The sequence below is a fragment of the Athene cunicularia genome (genome assembly GCF_003259725.1).
Source record: "Athene cunicularia isolate RWA chromosome 24 unlocalized genomic scaffold, athCun1 chr24_part1, whole genome shotgun sequence".
NCBI lineage: Eukaryota > Metazoa > Chordata > Aves > Strigiformes > Strigidae > Athene > Athene cunicularia.
In genome coordinates this window covers 2,789,329-2,802,955 of record NW_020799132.1, presented here as the reverse complement: position 1 = coordinate 2,802,955, position 13,627 = coordinate 2,789,329, and the positions used below count along the sequence as shown (strand labels likewise).

The window sequence follows — 13,627 nt, the reverse complement described above, 5'->3', positions numbered from 1 at the left end:
TATAAATAAGCCCCAGGAACAGTGATAGAGAACAATCATAAAAGGCAGGCGCATAAATTAAAGCCGATGTTATAATAAACTAGACAAGCCCTTCATCGAGGGTTTTATGTTTCTCCTTGAGTCTGCAGCTTTGCCAGGAGAAAATGATTTCTGCACACCTTGGCCCGATCCTCCCTCTCCCCGCTCTGTAGGTGCACGTGGGTGTGCGCAGGCGGGTGGCAGAAATATTTGGCATCACTATCCCCCTTTTTTTGGCGTTATGGCTGGAAAAGCCCTAGGAATTTCCTGGAACAGCTCTCGGCTTCCCTTACTCTGGTCCTTAGGGTGGCAACAGGACCACAGATTAACTGTCCAGGGTGGGTTTGGCTACTCTTTGTAGCTGTTGGGTAGCTATAAATGAAATGTCGTGCCCCTGGGTGACCAGGATCACTGAGAGCTCAGCCCTACACCTCCAGAGAAAGGTGGAAGTTGTTGCATTTGCCCCAGTGAGCTGCGGTCAGACCTCACGGGGCTGGAGGCAGATGCTGGTGTATAAAACAGCAGCATCTTGCTGTGCATAGAGATGCACAAGTGGTACATCCGAAAGGCTGCTCCTTTCCCTTTGCCCCGAAGCACATCACTGGCTGGAAAAGCACATGCCGGTGGCTGGCACGCAGGTTTTCTGCCGTGCCTCGGGAGTGCTATATATACTGCACCGAAACTCCTGCCTCTCCCAGCGAGTTCATAGCTGTCTCTCCACATCATGTCCTGGATGGCTGAAACTTGGCAGAGCGAGCAGGAGCAGCAAGCAGAGCTGCCCGCTCCCAAAGTGTACAACATCCCTGTTCTGAAATCTTCCAAGAGATGCAGCAAGTCATGGGCATGGGGTCATTCAGGGCTCTAGGTCATTCCCCATAGGGAGCAGGAGTTGGTCTGCTGGTCCTGCGAGGCAGGATGATGCTGTGTGGGGGCCCTTGGCAGAGCTTGGCTCTTGGTGAGGTCCCACCAGCTCAACCTGCTCCCAAATCCTCTTTGGACACTTTGGACCTAAGCTAATGGCCCAACAAAGCTGCAAACTCCTGCTCCTGGCTCTGAGCTTGCTTTCTAGTCCTTGCAGTGAAATCCAGATACCATCCCTAAGGTGGCAGGTTGGGGATGGGGAAGCATCAGCAGGTTCCTGGGGGCCCGGCAGACTCTTGCACCCCAAACTTGCCACGTTTTGGCTCCACAGAGGCCGTGCTCATCTCTACGGCTTTGCTGGCATGAAGGGGCAGGGCAGAGGGATGTGTGCTGATGGGGAGATGTCACCTTGTGCCTCTTGAAGAAGGCTGCGGGGACAGCAAGGAGAATTACAGGTGTCTGGCTCACTATTGGAGGTTGAGAACAATTTGAATTCATTCCCAGCCACGCACCCAGCTCTGTGCAGCGACATCGGTGCAAGGGGGGAAGATGCTACACGGAGTTACATGCATCTGGGGGCAGCTCAGACACATCCTCTTGGTGCTCGAGCATCGTTGACCTCCGCATAGTTTTATGGAGGTGCAGCACAGCCCGTGCTGCTGCGAGGAGGTGTTGGCCGAGAAGATTATGTGCCCGACGGTGTGGGGCGGGTAGAGGAGACAAAGGAGGCAAGGGAGGAGAGAAGGGAGGCAGACAGGGAGGGATGGGGAGAGAGGGCGAGCAGGTAGGCTCCACTTTCTGCTTCCCGCTCTCCCGTGCGCTCTGGCCCGAGCTCCCCCTCGTGTTCAGCCGCACTTATTTCTCCAGCGATCTCCCGACGGTCGTCTCTGAGTTAACTCGGGAGATGTTCGATCTTTCCTGCCACGCTTGCAACAGAAGAGCTGGATCCCCGTCGGGCAGCGGCCAGCCCGCTGACTGTAGGTTTGCTTCTCCCTGCAACCAAGGAATCCTCCCTTCTCCCCAGTGAAATTGCAGTGTCGACCTCCAGCCTTTCCAAATATTCGGGCCCCAGAGCCAGGTGCTCACACGAGTTCCACCAAGAGCCAGAAATCCATAGTTTTGATTGTGCAAGGAGAGGTATGTTCTGCAGACGTGCCCCGGTGCTGCTCAGGTGGCTGCCGGGCCCCCTCAAAGCACAGAGGCTGAGCCAGGCCGGGCCGGCACAGCTCCGGTTCCCTCCAGAGTTGTCTGGCCGCTCCCTGCCACCGTTGCCGCCGCTCATCAGCCCTTCACTGGTCTCACACAGGGTCGTTTTCTGCTCCATTTCCTACCCCTGCCTTTGGATCCCCCCGCCCCGAGCTCTCCGCTTTCTTCTTCGTCATCGCAGCTGGGATAAAATATGACTGCAGCCGTGAAGCGCTGAGATCGCAGCTCCCCTCGGGGACTGTTCGCCCACATCACCTGTCGGATCGGGAGCCTGCATGTCCTTGGAAAAATATGTATTTCAGGCCGCCGGGGTGCTAATTTGCAAGGCCCATTACTCAAACGAAACATTAAAATGGCCGTCCATAAAGCAGAGCCTTTATCCGTGCCTCCCCCTCGGTCTGAACTCCCCGCGCCAGGTATAGGCTTCCTGTCAAGCCTAAGAGCCAAAAGCAAAGATTTATTGATAGATACCTTGACTCTGGCTTGCATTTTAATTACGTCGCCGTCAGCCTGTGCTGAGAATAAACTCAGTGGCTACTGTGTTATCCTCACTTCATCTCTCCAGATGAATGCACCTGGAGAGACATGGGTTTATGTGCCCCTAACAGGCTCCCTCTCACTTTCCCGCATCTTTTCCCCTTGGCTCGTCTGCATGATCAGCAGAGTGGCCGCCCAGTGCCAAAATACTGCTCGGCAAGTGACGCTGGGAGGGAAGGATGCAGGGAAGAAGTCCTGTGCATCCCCATCTCTTGGTGCCTCAGTTTCCTTTCGTGTGGGAGCTCCGTCTCAGCCTCTCCCAGCCTGATGAGTCTGCAGGGAGGGCAAATGCCTGCCCTGCCATAGCCACCTCCGCTCCGCCAGCGCGGGAGGCGAGGTGCCGGAGACAAAATTGCTTTTTGGAGGGCTCGATTTCACGCTGGGAGCAAAACCGTGGCACTGTGAGGAATTGAGAAGCCACGCTTGTCAGGGAGGAGATGCGATGAACTTTGGAGTTTGCTTGTTTATTTTCCGTATATATTTGTGTGCGGGGGTGTGTATAAATATTACTCGCGTGTGCCAGACGACACTGGTGTCTTGCTTAATGCGGGTGCAAAGTTTGACCTGGCGCTTTCCGGCGGAAACGTTGCATATTTATTAGTGAGGCAATGGGTGGGAACAAATCCCTCGCTCGGCGTGGCAGACGCTATCTCAGCAAAACGGGGGCTATTATTAAAATAAACAAAAGCAAAACCAGCTTGGCTGTGACCGTATCTTCCGTGCTAACTTCATTATGGAGCCACCTTCTCCTGGGGCGGGAGCAGGGACCGGCCGCAGGGGAGATGTTCTTGGGAAGCTCCGGCTGCGCAGGGACCGGCTCTGCGAGCTCCTGGCTCTGCAGGTGATGGAGCTTATCCCCTGCCTCAGTTTCCCCATCAGTCACAGTAACTTATAGACGTGACGTAAGTCTTAGTCTGCAGCCCAGCAGGGAAGTACGAAAAGCTCCCTTCATTAATAAGCACAAAGTGCTTTGATATTTTTAGATGGAAGTGCCACGTATTGATATAATATTACTGTACCTCATTTGACTTCTTTTTCGATTGCGAGTCCCCTCTTGATCCTGTTACCTGCAGTAACAGTTATCTGGCTATATTTTATCATCTGAATATTTCAATTAAATTACTTTAAGGGAAAAAAAAACCCTACGCTGAAGTTGGAAATGATCACTGTATCACTCCAACTTCCCTCCATTCCCAGAAGGTTAATTGAAAGGCAGCCATCTTGGTGACGTTTAGACAAATGAGGATAATTATGTGTTCTCCAGCTCTTTGAGAGGTTAATTGCTTAGATGTACGAAGACTTGAAGAACAAAGAAGGAATAAATCAGAAGCAGGACTATGATCTGATAATGTAATTTGGTATATTCACGTACAACTCAAACAAATAAACCCCGTAATTGCCCGAAGTTGTTCGGCTGCGTGGACACCCCGTTGGGTTGCCGGGATCAGGCACCCAGCCCTCGGTGATGCTCGGAGAGGGGGTACCAGCGGGAGAGGTCTTCAGCTGGCTCCTGCACAGGAGTGCCTGTTGTCACCTCACGCTGGGGATGACTTCTTCATCTGGCGGTGCCATGGGGCTGTTGTCTGCCTCCTTAGCGCCTGTCACATGAAGCATCCAGCCTTTATCCCAGCGGCGAAACGGCGGGTGGAGAGCAGAGGGGTCAGCGGAGGCGCAGGAGCGGTGAGCAGAGGATTTCCTCTGGTGGGTTATTTTATTTTGCCTAATTGCTGGTGAAATTTCTGCAAATTGGCAATTATATTCTTGGGCTGATGGCTTACCCAGGTCATTTACAGATCTCACGTTTGGCAGGAGCGCTTCATGGCATTTGCCATGAAATATGGCTTCACCCTCCATCAGCAGAATTTCCCTCTTTTTATAGGTTATTAGTTCTGCCTGCAGGGATTTCACACACTAAAACTTGCGGCGGCACCATCGTGAAGGAAGCTGATATTTTTTTTCCCCTTTTAATTCCCTTCGGTGATTGGGGTGAGGGTGCTTATGTCCAGGCCAGTTGTTTGGGGGGAGTCTGTCCATCTGTCGACCTCTCCATCCTGCTGGGATGGACACGAGGCTCTGGAAGTGATGTCTAGGTGCGAGGGTGCGGACAGAGGGAGTTGATTTTCCCCTTTGCCCTTCCCTGCACTGCAGTGAGGGATGCAGCGTGGAGCCAAGTGCTTGGAAAGTTTGGGCTTTTATTGAAAGCTCGGGGCTGTGCAAAACACCAAGCTTTCCAGTCAGGATCAAATACCGCTTCATTTTTCAGCTGTGAGGGTCAGGAAAATGGTGCGCTTTTTTTCTCCGCTGTGAGCTTGGGGGTGAAACATCTTCATCTGGCATCTCCTTTCTCCCTCCGCTCAGTCTCTGGGGAAGTTTGAATTGATTTTAAATGAGAAAATGCCTCCCCACCCCTAATGTGCAAGGAGCTCCGAGCCTCAGCCTCCGAAACACCAGCGAGTGGTTTTTCCACCTATCTGTCAGGCCTGTCTGAAATTGCAGTTTAATTCTCTGTATTTGCTCTTGTATTGTGCATTAAGATACAGCAAGTTTATCCAGCAGTCCAGCTGTTTTGAAGATAATTACTACAGAACTCAACCTGATGTAAAATAATCCTCCCGGGCAAGCAGCCAAGAGCCTGAGACTTATCCTCCAAAGACTGAAACCTCTCCATTACCCTTAAGAGCCGCAGAGATAGGAGCAGGCATCTCATGACAAATATATTTTTGGTGGTAATTATGAGGGGGTCAGGAGAAGAGGTTTGTTTCCCTATGGGGAGGGTGGTATGGCCGGACAGACTGACCAAGAGTGTGAGGACCATGTTCAATGGAGACCTGGCCAGGTTTCCATCCCAAGCACCCTACGTGCCGTCGTTTCTCCCCAGGACCTGTTTCAGGCCTGTCACCCACATACCTTTCTGCCATCCCCCTCGCTGCGTTGCTGCTCTGTTCTACACTGGGGCAACTTCAGACCAATTTTCCCTTGTTGCAAGCCAGGGACAGATGTACGATCGCTTTGCTCTAGCTGTACAAGAGCTCCTTCTGTTGCAGACGCACCCTGGCCTGTGTTTTAATCAGGCTGCCAGCATCCTTTCTTCTTTTTCAACTGCGGGATGCTGCTGGAGCCACAGCCACTCTCTCCTGGGTTGAAAATAGCCCCCTTGCCCGGCCGAGACAGAGACAGTTGCCAGTCTCATCAGGACAGCTGAATCACAGCGGTCAGAGCCTCGTATTGCCACACGTTAATAGCTGTGACAGCAAAACAGTTACTTCTGTCTCTCCCTGCTTGGGAAGGGTGACAAAAATAGAGAAAAGCAATAGCAAGGGAAAAACCCGATCCCTAAAGCCCATTGCAGCCATAAAGGACTCCAGGTTCTCAACTGTTTGGGTCTGCTAGCACCGCCAGCAATAAACTCTGTGTTTCTTCTCCTCCTTTTGATTGAAGAACACTAGAAATCAGCCGGGGCGCAGGTGCTGCATTGTGTTAGATTAGCCCTGATTGAATCCGTACATGGGCGCTGATTGAGGCACACGGCTCTGCCGATGCCGGCGTGCCGCGAGCAGGGGGGTTTGCCGGATCGTGTCCCTTAATCAACACCCTTGAACGGTGGTGATGGTGTTGGTGGGTGTCTCTTGTTGGGTCTTCTTGTCCCTGCTGGGAGGCAGGGCAGAGCCCCGGTGTAGGGTAGAGGGGAATTTGACTTCCCTGGTGAGAAGACAGTGCTTTGCTGATGTTTTCTAGGACAGGTAGTGATGCCTTGATGGTAAATGCTGATGAATGTTGGGCATCTCTTTGGAGAGGAGCTGGAAAGACATCCCAGCCTTCTTCAAACCACAGGATGGCCCAGTGGTCACGAGCAAATCGGAAGTAGGTGCTCGGCTGTGTCGGAGAGCTGACTTTGGGGAGAGGGTGTAATCACTTAGGTACTATTTTGGGCAAAGAAAGATGCCTTGCTGCACTTCTTCCAATGTCCAAGGTTTTCCTGGACTGCCTGCCCCTCCTCGGTGCCTTTGTATTCATTTCTTCAGAAGATCAGGTGTGGCCGCCAGCATCGACTGACTCCAATGGTAGCATTTAAGTGCCACCCGCTCTATAAACATCCCCATTGATTTTTCTCTATTGAAAGGCCTTCTGCTCTATTTCTTTTGCTGCCACGTTGTATTTCCTTATGAAGATTTCTCTTAAGCTAATAACAGCTATTGGCCATTGAGTCTTAGGCTGAGGCCTTCAGACCTTCCCTGCTGTGCCGGGGAAGCATTCTGATACGTGGACATGGCCAGACTGCAGCTGTGTGGGGAATTGGGGGCTGCTAGGCTGTAGTCAGATGCTGTTGGCAAAGCCAGTACAGTCCTGAGGTTGCAGTTGCTCTCTATTTTTTTATTTCAGAGCAGATTGCAATGGCTGTGACTTGCATGGGGCAGGGACAGCAACCGGGAGCTTTGTGCAGGGCAGGGATGTGATGGCTCCCTGCAGGGAAGGGCTTGGGTAGAACCCTAGTCCAGAGCATGCTGAAGGCTGTGTCGACCTTCCCAGGGGCTGCAGAGATTTTCTGAGCTGACCCTGAGACTCATGGTAGAAAAATCAAGTGGGAACCATGAGCAGAGCGTGCCTGAGCGCCTGACCCCATCACAACACACTTTCCTTCACCAATGATGTTGTCAGGGCAGCGTGTGATCCCCCAAGCTGGAAGTAAAAGCAATGAGGAGTGAAAGAAGGGCTTTAGGAATGAGATGGAAAGCCCAGCTCACTTGACCAGAGCTGACTGTGGTTTCTGGATTTGCTCAACGTGGAGCATGAATGCAGAAAATCCCATGAAGGGCTTTGGGGAGAAGATGTGGTCCGCTAGCGGCAGGGGGGGCATCGCGCAGCAGCTTGCCTCACCGCGCGTCCCTTCCCCCAGCAAACTGACCAAGCTACGATCCATTTCTAAGCCATCTGCTCTGCAGATCTCCCTGCGTCAGCCTTAGCACCTCACTGTGCTGCCCACAGCGGTACCTGGGGCCGTGGCTGCAGCCTGGCGTGCAGGCATGGGGCAAGCCCCTTCAAGGCTAAAGAATTTGGCACCAGCTCAAGCTCAGTGACGGCCCAGCATCAGTCTCAAGCTTTGCATCCCCTGGGTTGTCACAGAGGCCACCCAAAGCCCTGTGAATGCTGGGTGCAAACCAGTTGGTGGTGGTTTGTGTGGCGTGGCCCCCTCAGGGGGCCACGTAGTGAGCGGTAAGTCTTGACTTCTTGATGCCTTTGCACAGACAGCGCCCGCCCTCCTCATCATCTTGTTATCATTCTGATGTCTGGGAGCTGCGGTCATGGACCAAAACACCATTAAACTATCTGAAATGGAGCAACTCGGCAGCCCCTGCCCTCACAGGCTTATTATCTTTGCAGATGGATATTTTATATTTAGCCACCTCTAATGTATCAATTTGGGCTTTGATTTTTCATGGGGAGCAGCTTCTGTTCTGGCACTCAGTAGCAGGTGGGCAAACTGCCACCACAGGGGAACCGGTGGGGAGAAACCCTCCCCGACAAACCCCTGGGGAGGGCAGGAGGGTCTCGTAGCCCTCGGAGGTCTCTGGGGAGGGGGTGGCTAGCGAAGAAGGGTTTGCTGGTGGTCTGGAGCTTGTTTGAACGGCACTGGGAGCGCTTGGGGAATCGGAGCAGTGCGAAGAGGTGGGGCCAGGCAATTAATTAAGCTTGGAGAGAGTGAGAGCTGGTGGTATGTGGCTTTGTGGGAGGCATTTGGGGTGACTGGCATATGGTGCAGAGGGGGAGATGTTATGGGGAAAAGGTAAACTTGAGGCTGGCTGAGCTCCCCGTGCATCCCAGGCTCTTCGGTTTCCTGTGGGAGACACGGGTGTGGCAATGGATTGGGACTTGCTGGGTGGGAGACAGTTGTGCCGTGTGATGCCGAACGACCCATCTTGGGTCACCTCTGTCCTCGGGGCACTGGGATGGTGTGGGGATGGTGTGGGGCTGTGCACCCCGCATCTGGGCGCTGGGATGAGCTGGGAGAAGGGGTACCGCGGGTGCCTCAGAGAGGAGACAAGGTGCCCACGGAAGGGATGGTGAATGAAGACAAAGTACCTTCCGCCCTCCACACTGAGAATAAATATCAGGGATGACAGTGACGGAAACCCAGACGGCACAGTCCTGCCCTCAGGGAGCTATTGTGTGAGACCCGCCGTCACACGCCGCAGATGCCATTGTACCCGCGGCTAATGTGACGGTTTACATTGTTGAGAGAGGATTAGAGAAGCCGCTGTGTTTTGATGGCCTGCTTCTAATTTGCATCTTTAACGAAGTGGGAGCCCAGCCAGGTTCTGTTCTTTTGTGTTTACTTCTGAGGAAGTGTGTTTATTTCCGATGATTACAAATAAATCTCCTCTGCCTTTGCTCCAGCCGCCCAGAATAAAGGCGTTCAGAGCCCGTTAACTCTGTAGCCAGGGCGAGGACGAGAAGAGAAGGAGAAATCCCATTAGGAGTCCCCGGCAAGCGTAATTAACAATTTCTTCTCAAAGACAAGAGTGGCGGGGTGTTTGCTCTGCCCCTGTTACAGGGACTTTAGGTTGGAAACTTCCCAGGGTGAAGCACCACCCTGTTGCTGTCGAGGGGCTTCACTCGGGATCCGGGTGAGCTATTTTAGGCATTGAAAACTGGGTCAGCCAGCCAGTTTGTGACTGGTTTCGGCATCTCCATTTGTCATTTTGATGAGACACGTTGCCTACAGGAGAGAAAAGCAGTTTGGGGTTGAAGGGCCATGGAAGTATTTAAAAGTAGAGCGTTGGTGGTTTGCATAAGGAAGTGGGAGGGTTTTGGGTTAAGCCAAAGACGAGCAGTTCCCCCAAGCCTCTCGGCTCAGCCAGGGGCCAGCGGCCTCAGCTCTGCAGGTGTGAACCGATCTTCCAGACTGCTCAGGATATGCATCAGCATTTTGGGGTCCCAAGCATCCCATCCCTCAGGATACTTTTCACCCACAGAGAGGGGTTTGCAAGACTTGCTTTATGCCTCCAAGTCTTTTTGTGTGACATTTATGGCTTCAAAGCAGTGCTGGAAAATTTATGCTGATCCTGGACGTGGTATTTCCCTCATCAGGGGCAGGTGTCGAGGGCAGCCCCAGCCTCATGACATATGTGCAGCCCAGGCTTCACCCTTATGCTCGGCTGAGTCAGCAGTGCAGAAGTCTGCGATGTGGACCAGGAAAGTCAGGGGATGAAGGCGATGTGTGTTATGTCACGTCCTACGCGTAGGAGAAGAGTTGTCAGTGTCATTGATGGGAACGGGCAGGAGCCTGCCGTGGGAGCGATGCGGGGGTCTCTCCTAATAGGTCTGGGAGGAGGGAGACGGTCACTTTGTGCTGCTGAACACAAAGAGCACGTTGGCCGTGTTATCTGTATTGTTGACACTAAGCAAAATAATTCCTTGGCAAACTTCAAAATTAGCATTTAAGGATGAGGAATAGGGGCAATTAGAGGGGAAGCGGCGCAGCGCCGCTGCCCCCAACTCCTTCCCTCATGCATCTTCCCACTTGCCGCATTCGAGTTCATCGCCCGAGAGGCCACGTGTATCTGTGTGAGCGTTGGGGGGGCCTGGAGCTCAGGAGAAGCCCAACATCTGAGGCTTCCCAGCATGCTGCTCTGGCCGAGAGCGGTCGTGGTGGGAGGCAGCCAAAGGGCTGCAGATGGTGAAACTTCTCTGCTCGAAGGCGGTGAGGGTCTAAGTGGGATGCAGAGATGGAGGAGCAGATGGGACGGGTCACGATGCACGAAGAAGGGCTGTGTGGGGGAGCTGGGACGAGGCGGGTGCCACAGCTTGGGTTCAGGCTGACAGAATCAGTCCCCAGATACTCCCCCCACCTTGCTGATGGGTTTTCTCCAGGTGAACTGCAGAACCAGGACAAGTTTATTTCCCTCCTGCTTGACAGGCTCTTTATTGTCTTTTGTTCCTTCTGGACTCGTAAGGCAGGGTTTCTTCTGGAGATGGATACGGTGCCTTCAGGAGGCTGTTAATGGGGGTTTTTCTTTGTTCTTAATTAGATCCCTTCAAGGGAAAACCTCCTGGCCCGCTTTATTATCCAGCTTTGTCAGAGCTTGTCTGCTTTATCTAAACACTTTGCAGAAGTCTCTTTACCTGTTTGCTTACTGGAGACATTATCATAATCCTGGTCAATTGGAAATAGGTAGCAAAGACGGCTCGGCAGATGAGGGAGCGCCGGCGGCTTAGCGGCTAACAGAGATCGCTTTCTGAGCCCTGTAAAGAAGCTGGCGGGGTGCTCCTCATGTCGGGGTGTTGGTCAGTATTTGCCTTTGAAGCGCCGATTCCCAGGTCACGAGAAAATCTGTAGTGGGAAGGTGAGGTCGGGCGAGAAGGTGCCCTTGGAAACGCTGAGCCCTCCATGCCAGCTGATGGACAGCGGCTTTTCTGCTGGTGCTTGCTCTGACATGGTGCAAGGTGGGCTTGTTTTTTGAAGGAGGGTGGTTTGTCTGGTCCTTCCTGGCCTGAAGCTGCAGGTGACAACCTAAGCTCCAGTGGAGAGGAGCAGGATGCAAAGCAAGCACTGCTGAAGGGATTTGGTCCCAAATCAGCTATTAAGTGGCAGCAACTGAAGGGTGATCTCGAGGGATGGGGAGAAGGAGCCTTTGTCTCATTGGTCTTGGCCTGTATTTGTTAGGAGGCTCTAAGTTTCCCCTGCCCATTCGCTCTGTGGGTGGGACCAGTCCCCAGGTGCTACAGGTAAGGGAGGGTGATAACGTCCACCCATGCTATGGACATCTCTCTGTGCTCATGCAGGCATGGCTCTGAGCCATAAATGCAAGCTGTAAACACAGAACAAGCGACCCCAGGTCTCAGGGGTCCCAGACTGGCCCCAAATCTCCCCAGAAAGAGCACTCGGTACGTGCCAGCCAAAGCTGGGCGGCGGCGGCGGTTGAACGTGCTCAGTGAGGGCACGAGCTGCTCGTCCCTGTCACTTCAAACCCTAGTCCTTGTGCTTCACCCCTAATGAGGGGACCCCAGAGTACCTCGCAGGGCTGTAGTCTGGATATTTATATGAGCGCAGACATGCAAGTTGTCTGTTTTACATATTGCTGCCCTGATTTTTCAGTGCATGCAATGAATAATTTACAGAAGCCGTGTGTAAGTATCTCTTTATTATTCATTATAATGAAGTGAGACAGCGGTAATAGTCCACTAGACTGGAATCCCCCAGGGCCGAACTTAACTCGGCTGCGCTTAGCTCTCCCCCAGTTAATTTGAGCGAAGGGAGGGCTCGGCTTCGCGACAAGGACAATGCTGTCCGGCGAAGCAGAGCCAGCACTGTGGCACGTCTGATGCCCGGGCGGGCTCCCAGCACGCCAGCAGTGCCGCGGCAGGCGGGGAGGGCCATCCGTCTTCCCCGGCGTCCGTACGTGATGTGGCTGGCGGAGACGTACAGCTCCTGCAAGGGGAAAATTACTTGTTTGTGGGAGGATATATTGCTCGTTCCTCTGAACCAAGCGCCCGAGGGGACCCTCAAACATGCCAAGTATTGCCCCTTCCCTCCATCCGATTAATAATCTCGATCGAGGTGACGCTCTGCAATCCTGGCAAGGGAGGCATATAACACCCCCAAAGCCTCTGCAGGAGAGGTGCCGTGGCGGGGATGAGGACAGGGACAGCCCGCCAGCCCGTCTTTGAATTTACAGGCGTGTGGAGAGGGACTCGCACGAGTTTTCTGATTGACTGTAGGTGCCTTTTCCTAAGATCTCGGCTGCGCCAAGCTACGGCAGCGCTGCTGCTGCTGGCACAAGCTTGCACCTAGCTTAGTTTTCCTGGTTTTCTTTCATGCTGAGAGGACACTCCCCTCCCACAGGCCTCAGGTGGGGAAGGTGAAGCTCCCGAGAAATGCCAGGCTTTATTTTTGCCAAATTATTGGTGGTTTTGCTGAGGGTGCCGTGGTGGCATCAGAGAAGACCACAAGTAAATAGATCGAGAAAAATCTATCAAACGGAATGAAAATACCAAGTTCTCCGGGAACATTTTAATCCCCTTCCTCCCCCCCCCTCCACCCCGTTCTTTGCCAAGCATAAGTCAGCGCTGCGGACCAGAGCTGCTGAGCCCCCGCGCGTCTTGAAGCGGGGAGGGTGGGAGCCAAGCAGGAAATAAATAATGGAAACGACTGCGTTGTGTTTTCAAGGCACTTGTAGGATTTACAGCTCCTTATCCAAATGTTCTCTTCCTCACACGCTGCCTTCACCATCTCTGGCTGTTTCTCTTCTTCCCCTCACCCCGCGCCTGTGCCACGGCCCCTCTCCCCCAGCAGCGGGTGCATATATCACCCCGGGGATGGCTTGAGGGCTGTGCCGACAAGCCAAACTGTCAGCAAATTTTACAGCTTCATCTGAAATTCTCAGCACACAGCAAGGGCGAGGCAGGGGCAGCAGAGGTGGGTGAGGCAGGGGGTGCGGAGGTCAAACATAATGGATTCCCCAGCTCTGTATGGAAAAAGAAAAAAGCAGGGTGGTTTGGTGGTTTTTTTTATTTGTTTGTTTGTTTGTTTGTTTTCTGGTGAACCCGCCATTTCTGTGAAATCTTAGGTGTTGGGGACATGCGGGAAAATGGTGGCAGGGTAGTTGGGCCATGGCATGTACCAGCAGACTGTGCTGCAGCTCCTGTTCAGCTCATGGCCCCCTTTAGGTGCCGGGATGCTCACCATATGTTCTGTCCCAGGTCTGTGACCCTCCATCTCTTCCTTCGCAGGTGTACTGTGGATGACCGGGTCACGCGGGTAGCGTGGTTGAACCGCAGCACCATCCTGTACGCTGGCAATGACAAGTGGTCTATAGACAACCGCGTGGTCATCCTCTCCAACACCAAGACCCAGTACAGCATCAAGATACACAACGTGGATGTCTACGATGAGGGCCCTTACACCTGCTCCGTGCAGACAGACAATCACCCCAAGACTTCGCGCGTCCATCTCATTGTGCAAGGTAGGTTTGAACAGGCCTCGTGCTATTGCTGAGCTGGCCGTTTG

The 13,627-nt window shown here is 53.2% G+C and overlaps 1 protein-coding gene across 5 annotated transcripts in view; it reads left to right on the top strand.

Moving 5' to 3' along the window:
* The window catches only part of LOC113488505 (opioid-binding protein/cell adhesion molecule homolog), a 297,107-nt gene that overhangs the window by 258,253 nt on the left and 25,227 nt on the right, over positions 1–13,627 (top strand). For all 5 annotated transcript variants that reach the window (XR_003399940.1, XM_026863708.1, XM_026863710.1 and 2 more), the window contains one exon: positions 13,351–13,583. Coding sequence is in view for 4 of the 5 variants with exons in the window: in XM_026863708.1 (XP_026719509.1) it covers positions 13,351–13,583 (233 nt within the window). In the remaining variant the exon portion in view is untranslated. The remainder of the gene's footprint in view (positions 1–13,350; positions 13,584–13,627) is intronic.